This window comes from Amborella trichopoda, chromosome 4 (genome assembly GCF_054954075.1).
Source record: "Amborella trichopoda isolate Santa Cruz 75 chromosome 4, AtrichopodaSantaCruz75HAP2 v2.0, whole genome shotgun sequence".
Classification (NCBI taxonomy): domain Eukaryota; kingdom Viridiplantae; phylum Streptophyta; class Magnoliopsida; order Amborellales; family Amborellaceae; genus Amborella; species Amborella trichopoda.
In genome coordinates this window covers 25,875,311-25,896,710 of record NC_142339.1, presented here as the reverse complement: position 1 = coordinate 25,896,710, position 21,400 = coordinate 25,875,311, and the positions used below count along the sequence as shown (strand labels likewise).

The 21,400-nt window shown below is 36.7% G+C and overlaps 1 protein-coding gene across 43 annotated transcripts in view; it reads left to right on the top strand.

Annotated features, from left to right (window-relative positions):
* Positions 1-379: 379 nt before the first annotated feature.
* The window catches only part of LOC18424775 (C2H2 and C2HC zinc fingers superfamily protein), a 61,243-nt gene continuing 40,222 nt past the window's right edge, over positions 380-21,400 (top strand). For 2 of the 43 annotated variants that reach the window (XM_020661746.2, XM_020661747.2), the window contains exons 1-6: positions 380-552; positions 2,362-2,496; positions 2,917-3,117; positions 12,222-12,275; positions 12,575-12,701; positions 12,991-13,313. In XM_020661746.2, coding sequence (XP_020517405.1) covers positions 544-552; positions 2,362-2,496; positions 2,917-3,117; positions 12,222-12,275; positions 12,575-12,701; positions 12,991-13,262 — 798 coding nt within the window. In that variant the 5' untranslated portion in view covers positions 380-543 and the 3' untranslated portion in view covers positions 13,263-13,313. Of the gene's footprint in view, positions 553-2,361; positions 2,497-2,617; positions 3,118-12,221; positions 12,276-12,574; positions 12,707-12,990; positions 13,314-13,661; positions 14,049-21,400 lie in introns of those variants that run through there. The other 41 variants (XM_088863907.1, XM_088863908.1, XM_088863924.1 and 38 more) reach the window with 33 other exon arrangements.

The window sequence follows — 21,400 nt, the reverse complement described above, 5'->3', positions numbered from 1 at the left end:
TTAAATGTTAAAAACCCACTAATTAATAATCTCGACATCAAGTTATATGAATATAAAAAAATAAGTTTTCATGTCCCAGAAGTAGTGTATCTTGCAACACATTATCTAAACCATCCATTTTCAAGATTTTTATGTATTTATAGATCTGCTTAATTTTAACTATTTTTAAAGTTTAAAATTTTATAATTAAATATAAAAATAGATTTTTAAATAATTTGAATAATATTTTACATCAAAATTATCCGTTGATAAAATTTGGAGGTGTGCCTTAATTGGATTATGTTAGGCTGCAAACGCCATGTAGTGCGACTTTTGACGAAGAGGTCCAAACTTTTTCAGTCATTCGCAAATTAAAAGGGCAGAGGGTGTTAGGTCGGCTGTACCTCAGAAAGCAAAGGGCCCTTGCCGTTCACCCTGCTCTCTCTCTCCGAATTGGAAAGGGGCCAGCCTCCTGCAGATTTCCTATCTGCTGCTAACTCCTTTCTCATTGGGATTGCCGCAAAATTTGAGTTTTGAAAGGAAGAGAGCCTTCTAGCTCGAAGGATGACAGAGGTGATTTATTTTCTTTTTGTTCGTTTCCTCTAATTCTCTCTATCTATCTGTTATTTTGTTTGTCGTTTTATCCGATTCAAATTTGCTAAAAAATTATGAGTAAGAACGAAGTGATTTAGCTCAGATGTGTATAACTTTACAGGAGGTAGGCTTTGCATCTTATGGAGTTTATTCCCTTTCCCATTGGGGCTGTATGTTCATATATTTTCTTTTGAAGTTTCCTAGTGATCCATATTTGTTAATAAGAAAGTAACAGCAACGTTATAGTTTTAATATTAAGTTTATAGGTGTTCGTCCTGAGTTGGTTCGTCTTCAATACAACTACCCAAGGACTTTGTGTCATCATTAATGAGAACAACAAAATTATCTTCATTCTCTGCTATGGTTTTGTTGTTAATAATCAATGACTCTGGGTTAAGGAGAAAAAGCACACATTTGGTTGTGATGTTTTAGAGTTTCCCTTTTTATAATGTCCCCATGTCAAAAAAATATCCCCATGTCACTGAATTAGCTGTGATGGATATAATGCCAATATTTGACTGGTCTATTGTCTCATGGGTTTTTCAAATACATAATCTGATGGATTGATTTTGTTCCTTGAACCCAATCCATTCCAAAAAGCTTTTATAGTTCAACCATAGCACTAGTATAAGCCCCATTCGCCCTCAGGCCCATACAGCTGCAGGTTTAGGGGATTTGCTTGACCCCCAAACTATCAAATTGTCTTTTATTCATCTCTAAGATCAATTTCAATTTACATTGATTTGGAGCTAAAAAAATGCTCCAAATCTGTTCTTGTTCAAAGAATGACTGTGGGGGGCCATTTCATGATTATTGGATTTAGGGTTTTTAAACTGCAAAATCATTTTCTTTTTGAAAGCCCTCACAATGTGCAATATTCATGATTTGGAAATTTTTCAGGTCATAAAAATACCCTGACTAGGTTTTTTCACATGAATAATTTCTCAATATCAGCCCTGGCTTACTAAATCTTCTTTCCCCTGCTCTCGACCTCTCCATAGTGATATATAAATTGATTGATAAGGTCAAGTATTATTTAACCAAGGTGTTGGATTAACTTTTACTTGGAAAAAGGATTTCAGATCTATTTGGGACTAAAATTTATTCTTAGATGTCAGATTAAATTTACAGTTGGCTAAACATTCAAAGTGTTACTGTTGTTGTTCATACAATTTTGGAATTTCAAGGTGCTTCTAGTTATTTTATGTTCTTCTCCCAAAACAACTCTCACAAGATGACTGTATATTTTATTTTTCTTATTTTCTAGTTTCTACTCTCTACTTTCTTGTGTATGTCTGTATGGTTGTATCATTGTATGGAAATATGGATTATGGAATGATATAAAATGTGCAGTATGGAGTATGATCTATGGAGTATGGATCATGGATTGTGCCTGTATTACTAATTTACTAATTCCTAGTATATTTTATTTTTGTTTGTACTAGTAGTCTATCTATTGCAAATATAATGGTTTGAAACTTTTTGGATTATGGGATTTTAATTATTTTATGATATTTATTTATATTTCCCTGCACCTTACGCCTCTTCTTCAACATAGGTCCTAGGCCGCCCAGGTTTTGGGCGGCCGCCTAGGCGTTGGGCGACCAGGGGGTCCTGGCCGCCTAGGTGCCGCCCGACGATTTTTGGAACGCTGTATCCAACTTTTTATATGTTTGAGTATTTTATGTTCAATCTTTGTAGTGAAGCTTTTTGTTAAAGTTGGGGTGTATTCCATATTGTCTAATAATCTAATTTTGAGACATTAGTGAATAATTATCATGCTTCAAGGTACAGCTGCTAGAACCTCCTAACAAGGTTGTTACTTTGAGTATGCAATCAACATTTCTTTCACTCCATAATTTGGCTGGCCTAGTGAGATACCATCACTTCAGCTGCATTACGGCTTCCAAAAGGACTTGCATGGTAAGGTTTAAGTCTGAATCTGAACTTGCTGGAATGAACATGTTTGAGATATACAAACTCTGTGTTTGATTAATTCAGCGATATAATTTGACTTCTAATTCATTTTGGTCTTCTCTTGCAGTCAGCTGATTTGTAGCTTATTGTGTAGACCATTTACTGTAACTGAGTCACATATTTCAGAAGATTCCCCCATCTATGCAACAAAGGAAACTATTTCCCTTTATTCTCTTTTCCATTTTTGTGTAGCCAAATGTTTTGACTCAAGAAACATTCTATGCACTTTAGGAGTTGCCTCACTACCCCTAGTTCTATACACAATGGTTTTGTATAACTTACTCTGTTGGTGTACCTTTTAATTTTATGTAAACATAAAATGTTTGTGCGCTTCTCTTACTTGTAGTCCATTTTCCTTCTTTCCAGTATTGGGTAAGCCAGGGTAACAAATGGTGTGACTTCTGCAAGATCTATATAGCCAACAACCCTCTGAGTATTAGAACTCATGAGCTTGGTCAGCGGCACAAGGACAATGTTGCTACAAGGCTTGCTGCTATGCGTAAAGAGAATGCGGCCAAGGAAAAGGAGCAAAAGGAAGCTTTGCGAGATTTTGAACAGCTTGAAATGGTAAGTTTATGGAAGATTTGTTTTTTCTGATGTAGCTTTGATTGAATGCTTCTATAGTTGGATGTAGGTTTTAAATTATACTTACTCTTATAGATATTCATTTTCTCTAATTGCCCATGTTAAATTTGTTCAGTTCTATGGTTTTAATTGGTCAAGTCCCTCCTGGGGTTAAAGTTGATTGAAGATAAATTTAGTGGCTGAAGTCACTGTTCTCAAATATGAAGAACAATCGAATAGAAACATATTTTTTTTCTGATGATAATAGAAACAGAATGAAAATCAAATATTATATACTACATTTTTATGTTTGGACCACTTGGTATTTTATTTTGATAGCAAGTCCTTATAATGATCCGTTCTGTGAATTATAGTATTCAATGTTATGGAAGAATGAAAGACACGAGATACTTTTTCGAGAGATATGGACAAATGGAAGTTTAACTCCAAAAGTGGCACTTTACAAAGCTTCCCGTAATTTGATCGATTTATTTATTCATTTTCTATATGCGGAGGAGCGCGACATCAATTTCGATGACGATCAAAAAATATTTACTGTGCCCTTTTTTCCCTTTCATGAGGGGTCGGTCTCAAATATTCTTGGGTGAAGAATAATAGAATAGAAACATATTTTTTTTCTGATAAGATACTAGAAACAGAATGAAAATCAAATTTGAAATACTACATTTTTAAGTTTGGACCATTTGGTATTTTATTTTGATAGTAAATCCTTATAATGATTCGTTCGACTGTTATGGTCGAAGATAAGTTAATGCATGGTTGCTGCAAATCTCACAGGGGATATGAAATTCTTCTTTCACTTAATCTTTGTCTATGCTTTTTGACATCATGGTGGTTTCAACTTAGGAACCTTTTGATTGCTGACCGTATCCAAGTTTTTCAAATTTACCATCTAATTAACATTTAATCAAAACCATTTTGCAGTTCCATTAGGAGTGCTTGTGATATAAAAATCCTGAACCAGGCTAGGGGCAGGTCTGAGTCAGCTTCTGGAGTCTCGAGTCTGACTGGTTATGCTAGGACCAGAATCACAGGCTTTTCTAAAGGCCTGGGTACACTTGGCTGGACAGACTTGACAAGACTTGATCAGACTCAGCCAATACTCGGGTTGACCATGTCGGGGTCATCTGATACTGGGGGGTGGCAGTTCCCAATGACATGACTCTGACTCTGACGTGTGTGAATCTGACTCAGACTTGTTAAGGTTTTAGAACCTGGTTTTGAGGTTCAGTTTTTTATGTTAGTGGTTCATTGTTTTTTTGGACTTTGGATTTCTTATTAATAAGGGATACCATGGCATAATCGTCGAGGCGAAGTAGGGACCTAAAAGATCGAATGGAATAATGCATAGACCAGTAAATTCCTTATGAATTCCAAAGTCTTCTTCTAATTTAAGAGAATTCATCATTCGAAGGGAAGGAGACTACTCAATAATTCCATTTGGTTGTAATTGAATGAGTAATTGAGGAGAAGAGATGAATCAATGAAATATTGATTGGCACTCCCCGAGAACTTGAGTAAGTAGTAGTTGTGGGATTTCTCTAGAGTAAAATTTGGGAGTGAAAACCCCTTTATTTTTTGTACACTTTTACCCTTGACTGTTTATAGCGTTATTATTACAATTTAGAAGAAAAACGAAAGAGGGAGACTTGAATTTCTTTCATTTCTCAAGAACTCTAACATAAAACTTGAGTAAACCGGCGGGAAGGCTGCCTCCTTCTAGTTTCTTATCTTCTACCTATTAACGGGCGGTTCATATAAGCCCCTTCTTCCTGCCTCACTGGAATGTTAGAACTAGTATTCTAGAATAGGTCACTCCCTAGTGACCAAGTTTTAGGTTGAGAGTCCCAGTCTGTGGGTCTCCTCTACCCTTGCTGCTGTACAATATCTTAATATTATAATATTAACCATCAACTTTCAAAAAAACAAAAACAACTTGAGTAAACCACTGCTCTCTGACTCATATACTTACTCGGGCGATGCTAGTTACATTGCTTGTTGGAAGCACCTATGGCATCCTTCAAGTAGCTTTTCCAGTGTTTGGCGTTGGTTGCATTTCCTCCCCTTCTTTCTAATGTCCCTCTTATTATCTACCCCTCTTCCCCCACCCCTCTAGGAAACCTCGGACATCCAGTTGCCATCCTTTTGAAGATAGAGGTAATGAATCCCAGGCAAGAGGCTTGCTCTAGAGCTCAAAAGCGCTTGCTCAAGCTCCTATGGGGCAAAATGTTATCTCATTCCATGGTCTCTGAATTTTGAAGTTCAATAATTTCCCTGATAAATTTTAGGTATGACTTGTGATGACTATTTCCACGCTATCTTTGTAATTGTTCCAGACTTGCAAGGATCCACTAATGTGCTGAAAATGTATAATGATTTATAGAGGAGACATGACATCTTGTGAAGGAAAGCCTCTCTGGATGAGTTATCATATGGTAACCATGATCCATCAAGGGTAAAATTGAATTCACACCAGTTATTAGAGAGGTTAGATGTAAGTCAAAGTGACGGAAGCGCCATGGAGGGTAAACTTTCTAAAATAACCACTGCAGTAATAAACAAAAAATAGAAGATAGATATTAATATATGTATTGTTCTCATAATACTCCATTAATGAGATCAAGAGAGACAAATTATGGTTTCTTCATAAAGTCACATCATTCTTTAGTTGAGGAGAAGTCAATGATATAATCATATGCTGTAACATGTGAAACGCTTTATACGACTTCAAGTAACCCATGAACATTTTACTTTTTACCTTTGTAGTAGAAATTTTTACTTATTTATCAAGAAAAATTATACTCATTTAGCATAACAAAATATATAGAAGAAACATAATGCATATGAAAAGTGAGCAAAAACATCAATTGATACATTTACAATTGAAAAATAATCTTCTTTTGATAGATTGATTCATTTAGTTGAGGTGAGGAGCTTGGTGAGCCTATAGACAGGGCCAATGCTCAAAACAAGTATACTTTTGTTGGTTTGATAGATTGGTTAGAACTAGCACTGCTGAACGGGCGATTCAGGACACGGTGTAAGGCCTGAGTTCGAACCTGGGCTTGGCAAAGTAGGCTAGTTTAATTTCTTGGCTGGGCTTAGGCCACCCTTGCCTTATTCAGTAATTTGGGCCATCATTGCGGGAACCTTGAGAGTAAGGTCGTGGTCCCACCCTAGGAATGCGATCCTGCAGCTACTCGAAGGGATTTTGGAGGGAGTTGGGTTTAGAAAAATAGGGATCTCACTCTGTATAAAATGGGATCTTGGTCTACATGCTTGTAGGATCCTTTCATGGAGAGGGGCTATACTATTAATTGAACTATTGTTCTTCTCCTTAGTATTATAGATTTATTTCTTTCGAATATGTTAATTTGTAGTGCATCACCTCTTGGTATACTAGAATTATGGTACTAAAAAACTACATGTTAATATCATAGTAACCCAATTTATGCTATTATTAAATTGCATTATTCTGGTAAATTGGAGTGCTATATGGCATCGGTAATGGTACTAAAAAACTACATGTTAATATCATAGTAAGCCAATTTATGCTATTATTAAATTGCATTATTCTGGTAAATTGGAGTGCTATATGGCATTGGTAATAAGCTAAGGCATATAATAATGGATCGAGCAGGCATTTGCTTGATTCTAATTTTATCGTATACTATTAAGACACTTGAGCTTAGACCTATCCAAGTCAAAACCTCGATTTCATTGACATGGGATCTCGCTCCCAGGTATCCTACGATCTAGCTCCTTAACTTTTTGCATATACGGATGTTGATCCTAACCCCAGAGAACTTCCACCCTATGATTTTCGACATTCCCAGAACCGATCCCACTCCTGCCTCCAACAACTATGATTTGTGCTATAGTTTGTAGTCTATAGTCTATACTTCTTAATCTCAGTTATGTAAGCAGCTGTACTGATGCTTATCAGGTATCAAATTCTGAATTTTTTTTCAAACAATCTTTATTGCTCGTATTGGCAACTTTACAAGTGCTGCTATATGCATTTTTACATCTTTTACAATAAAATAATGCAAAACAATACAATTACAGTTCCCTAGAATCTAGTTGCTGCAACATTCTTATGGACACTTGGGAAAAAACAAAACTCACAACAAAAATAACATATTGGTGAGGGTTTCCGGGGGTTACCACCCAATACTTGGTTCACCCCGCACTGGGTTTCTATGGAACAATGGCGTACTGACCTAGTCTTTCATTCCACTCAAAAATGACTTTAGAATCTTCTGGAACATGGCTTATGGGATTTTCAATCCACTCTCGGGTTTCTCTTCACCTCTAAGGTTGCTCTTCCATGTGCACAAACAGCCATCAAAGAAATCGATCCCCTCTCATTTTTGCACCTCAAGAAACTTTGTAATCTTGTTTTCTGATGTGGCTGCCCTTAAAGATCATCTAACCTTAATCTCTGAGTCATGGAGGACATATTCCTCTATTGTACATGCACAGCAGCCTAGCAAGAAATTCTCTCTCTTCCTGCATGCCTAAAAAACCATCTGTGTAAACCCTTTTTTTCTGCCTTGTTTTACTGTTACACTTAGGGAACCTTTTCCCCTGTTCTTGCACATGGTCTCTAACCAGGGTTATAGATGACTGCCCATTGAGGCCCCAAGATTCCTATCTTGGCAAACTGTGTATAGTTGATGTATTTAGGGCTTTATTTCTTTTTTTTTTTTTGGAGATTCATATTAGGTTTGGGTATCTTTGGGTTTTTGGTTTTCGTTTAGGGTACTTATGTCTTTTTTTGTTGTAGAGAATTAAAGGGTGGAATTGGAAGTTTAATCTTTTAAAGATGATAGGTTAGGATTTAATAATAATAAGGGTTTTGTAGGAAACAAGGTGGGTTTTAGGGTTTTCTTCTATAGATATGTAAGTATGGAGATCCTTTGGGTAGACTCCCTGGCAGACCTAGAGTGGGTCACATCACTCGGCCTTTGGGGTGGACTCTCATGCGGGCTCAGATAGAGGGTATAATTCTCTTGCACTATATTTTGATTTGTTTATTTTTTTGGGTTGTTTACTTTGTTTCCCCTTTTCCTTGTATCAATTGGTATCAGAGCTTTAGAAATTATTCATCGCAACTCACCCATGTTCCTTGTACCCCTTAAGGTATTTGGCTCATAGTTGTTGAAAATGCTTGGGAATCTGAATCGTTTTAGGAACTGGAATCGCAGAATCACGGTCAGCTAGAAGATTCCTGTCTTAGGAATTGTTGTTCGTACAATAGGAATCGCTAGGAACGATATTCCTAGTTTTTGAGAATCGTGTTTCGACCGAAATAGATCCAACAAGTTTCATCCACCTATGGAATCGAGATTCCGTCCTCCTTGGAATCGGGATTTCCATCCCCTTGGAATCGACACTCTAGGAGTCAAGATTCTTAATTATGCGGAATCGAGTTTCTGACATATGTGGAACATAGATATGTTGTTGTTTTGAATTGTGATTCTAACATATAAATCAGATATCCATGCCAGTTTGAGATCGAGATTTACAATAATATGGACTATGAAATGCGTTTGATGACCCCTATTAGGAATCAAGATTTCTTTTTTATGGAGAAAAAAGCGACGCACATCTTGAGCCTCATGAACTTTAGAACTTATATTGGATATCTCTTATTAGAAGGTTTCCTGAATTTTAAAGTGATTGCGTTGCCTATTGAATTTATGGTCATTATGTACAAAAGGCAAGTATTCCTAAATTGTGATTTTGACTTCATTATTATAAAGAGAAAATAGGATTATGTTTACACCATTATTTTATTTTTAATTGTATGTGTTGTATTTACCAATTATATTTTAAATTTAAAGTAAAGGCCATCCAGGGTGGCACAAATAAAATAATGAAACTGTGCAACCACTAGAAGGCATTCGAAATAAGATTTCTACTCCAATTGACATGGAATCAAGATTTAATCCTCGCTAGAATCCAAATTCGATATATTTGGGAACGTCTATCCACAATTAATGGGTTCAAGTTTTCAAAGATGTGTTGGATCGCGATTTCGAAATTAAGGGGTCGAAGCTTTAAAAAGCTTTTTCAAGCTTTAAAAAGCTTCGTTTGCATCTAAGAGAGAGAGAGAGAGAGAGAGAGAGAGAGAGAGAGAGAGAGAGAGAGAGTAGGCCATCTTGTCCTCTTGCCCTTTTGGAGAGCTAGCCTTTAGAAACAATGGAAGTAGAGGAGACTACATTCGAAGAAGATGACCCTTGAGTGGTAGGATTCTGGGTTGCTGGGGACTCCGAGGGAATAGTGCATGCCAAACTTGTGTCATGGCCTGAAGATGTAATGGGAGGGACATGCCTTGGTAATGGAGCACCTTGACGAGCCTCATCATCAGCATCAATGTGGTCGCCTAATACTTGTAATACCCCAATATCATCCTCAAGGTGGTCATCATCAGGATGAAAATCCCATCCTTTGTATTTCTCTGCATAGTCTGATCGCAATCTGCTTAACACCTTGTTATTGTAGTGAACATAAACCAATGACTTGGAGCATTGAATATTTAATATGTTCCGCTTAAAACTGTGAATATACCTATATGTACTCTAGCACCTCTCAGTACATGATGAGTTGACACTTTAAGACAACACCTTAACAGCTAGTGAATATAATTCAAGAACCCACCACCATATAGATCTAGGGCTGCCAATGGGCAGGGTTGGGCCTGGTTACGGGCCCCTAGCGGGCCTGTTTTTGGGCTGGTTTCGGGCTCTGGGCTGGGTCACCATGTAAACATGGGTACATGGGTACGGCTGGGCTGTTAATAGGTCGGCCCGAAAAAGGCCTGTTTGCCCCAAACGGGCCTTAAAACCGACCTCAAGTCATGGCCTGGCCCAAATAAATCCCGACCCGGCCCATTTAGAAGATTTTTTTTCTTTTGTTACTCTTCAAATATTTTTTTTTATAATAAGGAAAAAAAAACTCTACCCTCCCCTCTCTCTCTTTCTCTCTCTCAAATCTTAATTTACCTTTAACCCAAAAAAGAAACCTAACCCTCTCTCTCTAAACCTAACCCCAAAAACAGAACCTAACATGGCTTCGCTCTCTCCCTCTCACCTCTCTGTTGTGAGTCATGGAGCCCTCTCTCTCTCTCTGCTCTCTCACAAAGCCCCCTCTCTCTCTCTCTTTGGCCTCACTCACGTAGTCCTCTCTCCCATAAAGCCCTCTCTCTCTTTAGAAGCAGATCGACCATCTCTCTCTCTCTAAAATCAGATTACCAACAGATCGACCACTAGTATAAAACCAGATACCAGGCCCCCCAACCTAGAGAGAAAAAGAAAAGGCTTAGAGAGAGAAGAGAGAGAGAGGAGGGCGAGAGACTAGAGAACTAGAGCTCTCTAGGTATGTTGCAAAATGATGCTTGATCGGCGTTTTGAATCCTCCATTAAAGGACACATCAAAAGAAATAGAAGCCAAAGCAAAGGTTTTCGCAAAAAGAAGGGCAACAATGGCTGGAAATGTCCTCACAAGCACGTTGAAGGCGGGTGAGTCCCCGAAACCCTAATCTCTCTCTCCCTCTTCAAAAAACCCACTCGAAAAACCCCATCCTCTCTCCCTTCCAAAAACCATGAAAGCCATAATCACTCTCCCTCCAAAAACCTAGAGAACCCTAATCACTCTCTCTCCAAAAAAACCCATGAAAAAAAAAAAAAAAAGTACCTCTCTTCTTCCAAATACCCACTCCAGAAAGACCCCTCTCTAAACCCATCTCAAACAAACCCTAACGTCTCTCCCATCCAAAAACCCAACTCAAGAAAAAAACCCAAATATCTGTCTCTCTCTAGAAGCATATTGACCTACTCTTTCTAGTATTTTTATTTAAAGGGGATTTAAATTTGTGAAAATTAATTAGCAATTTTTTATAAGAAAAATCGGAAGGAAGTAAAAAAAAAAATTGGGTCAGGCTTGGATTGGTCCGGGCCAAGCCCACTGAGCCTAACTGGCCTTTGAACTTTTTTTCCTTCTAAGAAAAGTCCCCAGAGAAATTTTAACCCCCCCTCCCTCCCCCCCTCCCCCAAAAAAAATGGGCCGGGCCAGATCCAGTGGGCCTAATGGGTCTTCACGGTCTAGGCTGGGTCGCCTTTGTACTGTTTGTGGGCTGGGCCCAGTTTTCTATGTACTGTTTGTGGGCCGGTCTGGCTCAAAACAAGATCCGGGCCTCGGGCAGGGCCGGCTCGTTGGCAGCGCTATATAGATCCCACCACGAAACAACTGACATTGTTCCTTTGTTGGAAATGGATGCCGGGAGTAAGAAGACTCCTTTATTACTTACAAAATCATTGGTGTGTGGTCATATTCTGCCCATCTCATTCTTATCTTGCTACAATCTCTCAAGCGCAGCAAGATAAGATGTTGATAGTTCTTTATTGTGGTGCAGCTTTAGTTTCTTCTCCCCACCCGGAGTTGGCATAGTTAACCATTCCCGAGAGTCATACTTAAGACTTAAACATATGCCAAATATAGTTAAGAATCTAGATATTAGAGCAAGAAGAACCCCATTATATGACATACTTAAACCTCGATTTCTTAACCATGAGACTATGGATTGGATAAATCTCTTAGAAGAAAACCACAGGGGTTGGATGGGATTCTCGGGTGTCATATGCACTGCCATTGACAGATTTTTGACAAAGCTACTCCCAATTTCTGTGTGGTACTGTAGTTTCTCTCAAGAAATTTTATCTTTTATTGTGGCCGCTTTTGCTGCCATTGTCACTCTTCTCTTGCGCATATGTGCATGTGGTGCATGTTTCATGATTCTAAAACCTCTTGATTTTGGCTCTGATGCCATTTAGAAGAACGGAGTTGTGGACGAGTGTGAATGAAGATAACTATGAGAGGGTGGCGACGAAAAGAAATGCAATCCTAAAGGAAAATCTTCATTACATTGAAAATAATTACAAATCATCCTTTCAACAGACAATTTTAAATTGTAAGAAATACACTTAGACAAATACTATAGTACAAAAAATGATTTTCTGCTCATAATACAAGTTATGGAGTCAAGGAGACATGGCAGCTAAAATTATTCATTTATTTGTCAGAAGTATATCCCATCCAACAGCAGTTGCACTCATTTGGGTAGCCTCTATCATTTGGTGAGTTTGAAATTCTGTGTTTCCCTTTAGTATTCGTTTTGCCATTTGATTGACATCCTTCACTATTTGACATACGCATCAATTTTTGTGGAATTAGTACCTGTTTGCATGTTTCATACCTGGTGTGCAAACATTCTTAGGATAGAATGATGAAAAGGGTTCTTTTCCTTATCACACTTCTTTTTCATATTTCCCAGCACTAAAGTGGTATAGGAAGGGCGACTTTAAGTTTATCTCTATGTGATAATGGATTATTTTCTAATATATTATCTAATTGTCAATTTCAATTGTTCTCTCAGAAAGCTAACCGCAGCTATCAGAAGGATTTAGCTGCTTTCAAGAAAGGTGCAGATTCAAATACTGATACTTTGGAAACTGCTGTGGATGATCCACATACAAAAGCAAGTTTAATAACATCAAAAGATGGTAAAGTAAGCTTTAGTATCTTATGGATTTGGCCAATACTGCGCATGTGTATATCATGCTCCCATGGGACCATATTATACATGGCTAAATAGCTACCTAGGAAGATTTTTTGATCTGAAAATTTTAGGATCAACCTAAAATCACGAGTTGATTATTTTCAAAGAGTAAATGTGGATTTTGAGTTATTAAATACTTAGATCTTCATCCGAAGTTTCAGGGTCTGATAGCTATAGTATCTCTAGCTCTCTGGAACCTAAACATGAAACATCTGTTTTACTATCTGTATCAGATGTCTCTGAGAAGTCTACTATAAAAGTATCAAAAGACTCTGGGAAATATAAAGGTGGTCCTCCTCCAGGGTTGGTTGTTTCATCATACATGCACTCTAGGGGATCCTCTAAGGGTGCCCCTTCATCAATTTCTGTTGGCAAGAGGAAGAGGGAAGATAAACCTAAGTCTATGTCCAGTGAGGAAGCTGCTGCGCTCCAAGCAAGAGAGGCTGCAAGAAGAAGAACGGAAGAGAGGGAAAAAGGTTTACTTGGTCTTTACAGATCATACTGACTTCAGATAGTTGACTGCTCCATCTGTTATGCGGCTTACTTGATGTTACAAGTATGTTATTCTTCCCTTGCTTGATGTGGATCTTTTGTTAGTGGGTTTATAGCATGTTTTCTCCTATGTGATGTTGTTACATAGTGCACTACCACTTTCCGTAATTGTGCCGGTATTCATTGTTTGTGTTTGATATTTGCTTAAATTCATTATGATTGACCTTTGGCTTTCATCTCTTCAAGTATCTGATCTTTCTAGACTTGGTATATGCTGATTTACACGTGTATGAAAAATCTGACCTGATTTACACGTGTATGAAAAATCTTACCTGATTTACACATGTATGAAAAATCGGACCTGATTTACACTTGTATGAAAAATCTGACCATTTCTATTATCTTCATGCAGTTCTCTCTTATGTTGTTCTTTCTCCTGCTGATTACTCTGTTGTGCTCATAATGATCATGGAAGTTTTTCCTTAAGCTGGGTTGATTGACCTCTCCTGCCTGTTTGTTCTTGTTCCCTGCTGTGCATGATTATTCCAACCTGGGACTTTTGGTTCATCCATCAAAGTAATATCAAACCTGTTTATGCAACTTGTTTTTTTTTTTGCTTTGTTTTTTTTTTGTTCCATTTTTTATTAATACATTATCATGCCAAAGCTATTATTCTTGTTGGTAGCGTTCTTGGAACATTTCAGTGGGATTAAGCATTTATATGTAATTTCTCGGAATTAATCTGACGAACGTACTCCACCATTCTAAAGGGAAATTGCTGATGCATCTGGTTTTTTTATCCCTATCTTAAAAAAAATTCAAAATGCAGATTTGCTATGTTTATTTTAGGTTTCAAGTATTGGTTTTGTTTGTTGATTAGCTTGTTCTTCTTAAAGAAAAATAATACTCATAACAAAAAAGCACACTAGCTAACAGCTATTTTAGATTTCCAAAAGCATATCTACCCTCTAAATAGGTCTCCTATTATTTATTGGAAAGCTCAGGGCTGGCTATTACCGAATTCTAACTGATAAAATCTCTTCTAACGTCAATGATTCAGTGGCTGAATCTGTCCTCTCCTCTGCGTTTAACTTTAGTTTCTCTCTTCTTCATGCCATTTCCCTTTACTGGTTCTTGTCTTTTAAACATTTTAGGAAAAAAGCTTTCTTTTGAACACATTCTCAAATGTTTCCTGTGGGTAGGCGCTAATAATTCTGAAAAACTATATTATGATAATGGGATTGAATTTCTAAAGCGGAAGAAGGTTGTGATGGTTTCATACTTTCCAAAGACATGAAAAGAGCTCAAGTAGTGAAACTTGGCATCAACTTTGCTTCAGAGTAGTTTGGCAGCAATTTGCTTCGGGAAGAGACTACTCTCTCTAGTCTTTAGACAAAAACATTTTATTCAAAATATTCCAATCTGTCTTCTGCTACATTACGCACTTCTTCTCATCCTTGGAAAGGTAATTGAACTCCCTATCAATTCTGAAATGTGGAGGAGATGGCTCAATGGGGATTTTTCAAGTTTCTATTTTTGGCATGACCCTTGGCTAAAATCTAGGGTTCTTGTTGATATCCTTGGAGATGAAATTTTTCATGCATTGAGCTCGGGATTCTCATCAAAGTTGTGATTTCTGAAGCAAAGGATCTTGGTTTATTCCTCCGGTCCCTTTTCTGTTCATGGATGTATGGAAAGAAAAAGTTTGATATGGGGTTCTCGTCGGTATCCTTAGAGATGAGACTATTCGTGCATTGGGATGGTGCTCTTCATTAATGTTATGATTTCTTGTGCAAAGAATCTTGGCCAAAGTATGGGGCTCTCATTGATGTCCTCGGAGATGAGATTATAACATGCATTGTCAAAGTTGTGATTTCTGGAGCAATAGATCTTGGTTTATTTCCCATGCCATTTCTAAATTTATGATGTCATGAAATCAGTTCACAACACAAAGTCACTATGGCTCGCTGGAATGACGCATTGGTTTGGGGCAATGAAAGCAAGGGTCTACTAGTGCTCGAACTTGACCAGTGTCCTCTTTATTCTGTGCTATTCCAAGTTTTAGTCTAAAGATTCATCCATTATGGTTTAAACATGGATGCCCTATTATGGTAAAAGATGCACATCCGAAAGCATTCGGATGCCCTTTTCTCTCTTTCAATTTCTAAAATCATGTGGAATGACCCCCTCAGTGCCCCACACACCTATTATAATATCCCTCAAGGCCCCACCCGCCTCTTATATGTTATAACTTAGTATCCAAAGACAGTAATGTCCATACAATAATTAAATGACCCAAAAAAACTTAAACAATAAATTCGTAATGACAGTTTTGCCCCTGTGAACAGTAGTGATAAGCAATACTATTTAAGTATTTGTGAATAGCACTCATGAAATAAATAAAAAATATAAAAACCTAAAATCCCTAAAAAACTAACAGATCTTAGAAATACACCTTAAAGCTAAAACTATAACATACATCCCTTGAAGTTGAATAAAAATAAATAATAAGAATAATTTTGCCCTCCATCATTCTCCCATAGTTGTAGAAAATTCGTCATCGAGTTTTGAAGTGTGGTAAAATGAATTCAGCGTCAAAACTACTTTCTTCAACCTTCTTATTTGTTGGCTCAAATATTATTCATGGTAAAAATAATTCTTCAAGAAATGGATCTTGATATGTATATTGACGAATCAATGCAAATTTATCAAATATGGATGCCCTTGAACTCCCATTGAAAATTGTGTGGGAAACTTCAAACTCAATTTTCTGTCCTCTAAAAGATTTCTCCATATATATTTACTACTCTCTTAATCCAGGGCCACTATTCGCAGTTAATCAGTCGACCACACTTCCATTGCAATACTTTGATTCCAATACCCAAAATTTCTTGAATGCTCTCTACCTCTTCGATATTAATGAGGTCTTCAAAGGCAATAATTTGGATCAATCCTCGTATTGCTTTCTCTCCATATTCTTCACTCGTGTCCAAAATATCTACATCGTCATCTTGATCCTTATCATAGATTGGATCTTCTAAGAGATCTTGTTGTTCATCTTAGTATATATTGAAGATTGGTGGTGAATCCCAATCTACAACTTGCTGATGTGTGATATAATCTGTGTCAAAATCAATAATCTCATCCTTCAAATCGAAAACCCTAGATTTATGTTCCCAAAGTCTAGGTCTTCTATCACTTTCCTCATCACCTGACTCCACACGTGGATTGCGATGATGAAAATGGTCGTATTCGAGATCCTCTTGGGTTGAAAGATCATCGTTTTGCCCATTATTGAGGCTTGCGAATACTGAGTTAACTATTGAACTTGCCTTTCAAGTTCCTCAATTTTGTCATCTCTAGGATCACGGAGTGGATTTACGAACCCCCCCTTTGCACGACCCTTTCTTATCGTCATGGGATCGTCGAAAAACAAATCGTAGGCAGATGATCAACAAACACATGCTGAAATAAACAAGATATAGGCTTCGTTGTTGATCTATGGCACAAAAATTGACACTACAATTTGCGTGCTACAATACTTGCTACAGTACTATCCATATGGATCGTAGGTTTTGATATCAATTTGATGCAAGAGATTTTGAGGGAATAAAATAAAAGAGAAACAAAAGCCAAACACAAACACAATTCGAAAAAACCAAGGGTTTCTGCTCCACACCCCAGCTAGGTTTCAAAAGCCTAAGCTTTTTTCTCTTTCATTTCAAAAAATCATGTGGAATGATCCCCTAAAGGCTCCATACACCTCTGTGAACAGTAGTCATGAGTAGTACTCATGAACATTACCTGTGAATAGTACTCACGAAGTAAATAAAAAAAATATAAAATCCCTAGAATCCCTAAAAACTCTAGAAATAAACCCTAAAGACTAAAAAGACCCTAGAAATAAACCCTAAAGTTAAAACTATATTATACATCCCTTAAAATTGAATAAAAACAAAAATAAGAATAATTTTGCTCGCCATCAGCACAGGATCTCCCTCTCTCTCTCTCTCTGTGTCAACATAGGAAAGTGCATGCTATCGTCTAAGACATTGATGGCATCGCATTAATTTCTAGAAATTATTATATATATAGCAAGGTTACCTTATGATGTAGGAGAACTTGAAGAAACATAGAAAAATCAGCAAGAAGCACTTTGACACAAGCAATTTTGGAAAAACCCTAAGGCCTTCCCCAACCTAGGGCTCAACCTTTTGGATTCTTTTACAAGACAAAATCTTTTCTTTTCTTAAAGAGGAATACGTGAATGCCTCTCTAGCCCAACCACATCTTTATTTATAATAGAAAATTATTATTTTGGACAATATTTGTCCATATTATTAACTTAAGCATAACTTGAAACTAAACTCCCTAATTTAATCTTAAATTTCGTAATGACAAATATACCCCTATGAGTAGTATCTGTGAATAATACTTGTGAATAGTTCTCATGAAATATACAAAAGAATATAAAAACTTAGGATCCCTAAAAAATTAAAAACAAATAAGCCTTAAAAGAAACTATAATATACATCCTTTAAAGTTGAATAGAAATAAAGAATAAGAACAATTTTTTCCTCCCTCATTCTCCCTTGATTGGAGAAAACTCGTTCTTGAGTTTTGAAGTGTACCAAGATGAATTCAGCAACAAAAATACCGTCTTCAATCTTCTTTTGCTTTGTTGGCTCAAATATTATTCGTGGTAAAGATAATTCTTTGAGAAACGGATTGTGATATGTATATTGAGGAATTAGGGCCACAATTTGCAGATTCTGAATCAACAATGCTTCCACTGCACCATTCTGATTCCAATACCTTGAATTTCTTGAATGCTCTATCTCTGCAATATTAATGACATCTTCAAAGGCCATGAATTGGATTAGTCTTGTTGCCTTCTCTCAATATTCTTCACCCTCTTCCAAGATATCTTCACCATCTTGATCCTTATCATAGTTCAGATCTCCTGAGAAATCTTGTTGTTCATCTGAGTATATATCAAAGATTGGTGGTGAATCCCAATCTACAAGTTGTGGACTTTCCATGCAATCTATGTCAAAATAAAAAATCTCATCATTCAAATCAAAAACCCTGGAGTGATGTTCCCCACATCTAGGTCTTTTATCACTACCTGACTCCACAAGCAGAGCGTGAAAGTGGAAAGGCTTGCACTCGAGATCCTCTTGGGCTGAAAGATCACCGTCTTACCCATTATTGAAGCTCGTGGACTGCCCATTATTAACTCAAAAAGATCCCCTGATAAAAACTAGGAAAAAACATTCAATGTATCCATTTCTTCACAGCCCTTGAAACCCTCAATTTGTTGTGATAAGTTCGCCTAAACTTCCTCAAATCAACTTCCAAAAGATACAAAATCAACAACCAAGCATCAACAAATGCACAAATCAAAGAACTTCAACAAATAAAATTTCTGCTCAAAATATTTTTTTTTGATTCAATCGATTTAATAAAAGCCACAGATGTGGCTGAAAAATGTTGTTTGGGGGGTTTAATAAATCCTCAAACCCTTTCCCCCCATTTTTGAAGGTCAAAATGACCTTATTACCCCTCCCTGAGGGGTACAGTTTAGAAAGAAAGGCAGAAGACTATGCAGCCTGATGCGGTGAGATGCGGGATGCAACACTGATGCGGAGAGATGTGGCACATATGCCGACACATCTCTCCAAACCGCATATGCGGGGATTTTCGATGCGCTGACCAACGCATTGTGCTTGATGTGGCTGCATAATATGACCGCATTTTAAAACATTGACTCTATACGTGCTATAGTAACTCTCGTATGTGCTACAGTAACTTCCGTGTAGATCACGGTCTTTGATACCACTTGATGTAGGAGCACTTGAAGAAAAATAGAAAATCCGCAAGAAGCACATTGACACAAGCAATTTTGGAGAAATCATAAGGCTTTCTCCCACTTAAGGTTCAACCCTTAGGCTTCTTTTATCAAGCAAAGTTTTTTATTTTCTTAAAGAGGAATACATGAATGCCTTTCCAGCCCATCCATTCCCTTATTTATAATAGAAAATTATTGTTTTGGACAATATTTGTTCATCCTATTAAGACCAAAAGGTCCTACCATAAGCATAACTTGAAACTATATCTCCCTAATTTAAACTTAAATTTTGTAATGACAAATTTACCCTTGTAAATAGTACTCATGAATAGTACTTGTTAATAGTTCCTAGGAAATAAACAAAAAAGATATAAAAACCTTGGAATCCTTAAAAAACTAAAACCCCTACAAATAAGCCCTAAAAGTAAACTCTAATATACATCTTTTAAAGTTGAATAACAATAAATAATAAGAATAATTTTTTCCTCCATCCTTTAAAGCCTATGGCTAAACCCTTTGGCTTATTTTACAAAACAAAGTCTTTTCTTTTCGTAAAGAGGAATACATGATTGCCTCTCTAGCCCTCTCTAGCCTCCACGCCCTTATTTATAATAGAAAATTATTGTTTTGGGCAATATTTGTCCATGCAATTAACGTTTGACCAAAGGTCCTAATTTAAGTATAAATTTTGTAATGGCAGTTTTATCCCTATGAATAGTACCCGTGAACAATACTAATGAATAATACGTGTGATTTGTGAATAATACTCATGAAATAAATGGAAAAACTATAAAAACCCTAAACTAAAACTATAATATAAATTCCTTAAAATTGAATAAAAATAAAGAACAAGAATAATTTTTCCTCAACTTGATGCAGGGAAAAATGAGGGAACAATAAATTGCAAGAAACAAGCCATACACAAGCAATTGTTAAGAAATCCTAAGGCTTTCTCCCACCTAACGCTCAACCCTTAGGTTTCTTTTACAAGACAAAGTCTTTTCTTTTTTTAAAGAGGACTACATGAAGGATGCGGTTTCTATAAGGTTGCAACCTTAAACAATCCAATTAAGGTGCACCTCCAAATTTTGTCATGATATGTATTTTGGCGAAAACTTCTTAGGATTATCTCAAAATTTATTTTCGTATCTAATTATAAATTTTTAAACTCCAAAAATGGTTAAAATCAAGCAGATCTATAAACATATGAAAATCTTAGAAAATGGACGGTCTAGATAATGTATTGCAAGATGCACTATTTTTGGAACTCAAAATCTTTTTTTTCTTTCATATTCATACATCCCGATGTTGAAATGATCAATTAGAGGTTTGTTCAACATTAAAACAACCTTGTCCGATGGATTTTTGAGGTGCATTTGTAATTCTACATTTTAAGGTTGCAACCTTATATAAACTTGTTCCGTACATGAATGCCTCTCCAGCCCATCCTTGCCTTTATTTATAATAGAAAATTATTGTTTTGTACAATATTTGTCCATACAATTAACTTTTGACCAAAAGGTCTTGACATAAGCGTAACTTGAAACTAAACTCCTTAATTTAAACTTAAGTTTTGTAATGACAAATTTACCCCTGTAAACAGTACTCGTGAATAGTACTCATGAATAGTAGTTTTTTTTTTGCGGATAAAGTTAACCTCATGAATAGTACTTGTTAATAGTTCCCATCTAATAAACAAAAAAAAATATTAAAACCTTGGAATCTGTAAAAAAACTAAAAACCCTGGAAATAAGCCTTAAAAGCAAACTATAATATACATCCGTTAAAGTTGAATAAAAATAAAGAATAAGATCAATTGTTTCTTCCATCACCTTATTTTCCAACAAAAACTTGAGTACATTCGATGCAACGTTCACCTCGTCATAACTGAAGTTGACTCAGCAAGCTCAACAAAGTGATCTTTCACTCCATATGAGACTGAATTGAGATGTTTCCCATGGTTCTATTGAAATATTGGATATTTCATTTCGCATTCACTTGTTTGAGACTCTAAGCTCTAGGTAATAAACTGAAGAAAGGATGCTATTCTCTAGTGGATTGTAACGTGCCGCCATTCATCTATTTTCGCACCAAAATGGATGCCTCTCCTAGTTGAATTATTTGATACACTTGAACCTAGTGGTATCTTCTTCACTTCATTTCACTTGGTTAAATACTTTTGGCATCAGCCACCTTGTGGACTATAGGCTTAAGTGGTTAGCAACTGACGTTTAGCAACGATATGTCTCAAGTTCGATTCCTACTGTTGAACTACCCCCACACCCCCACCCCCCAAAAAA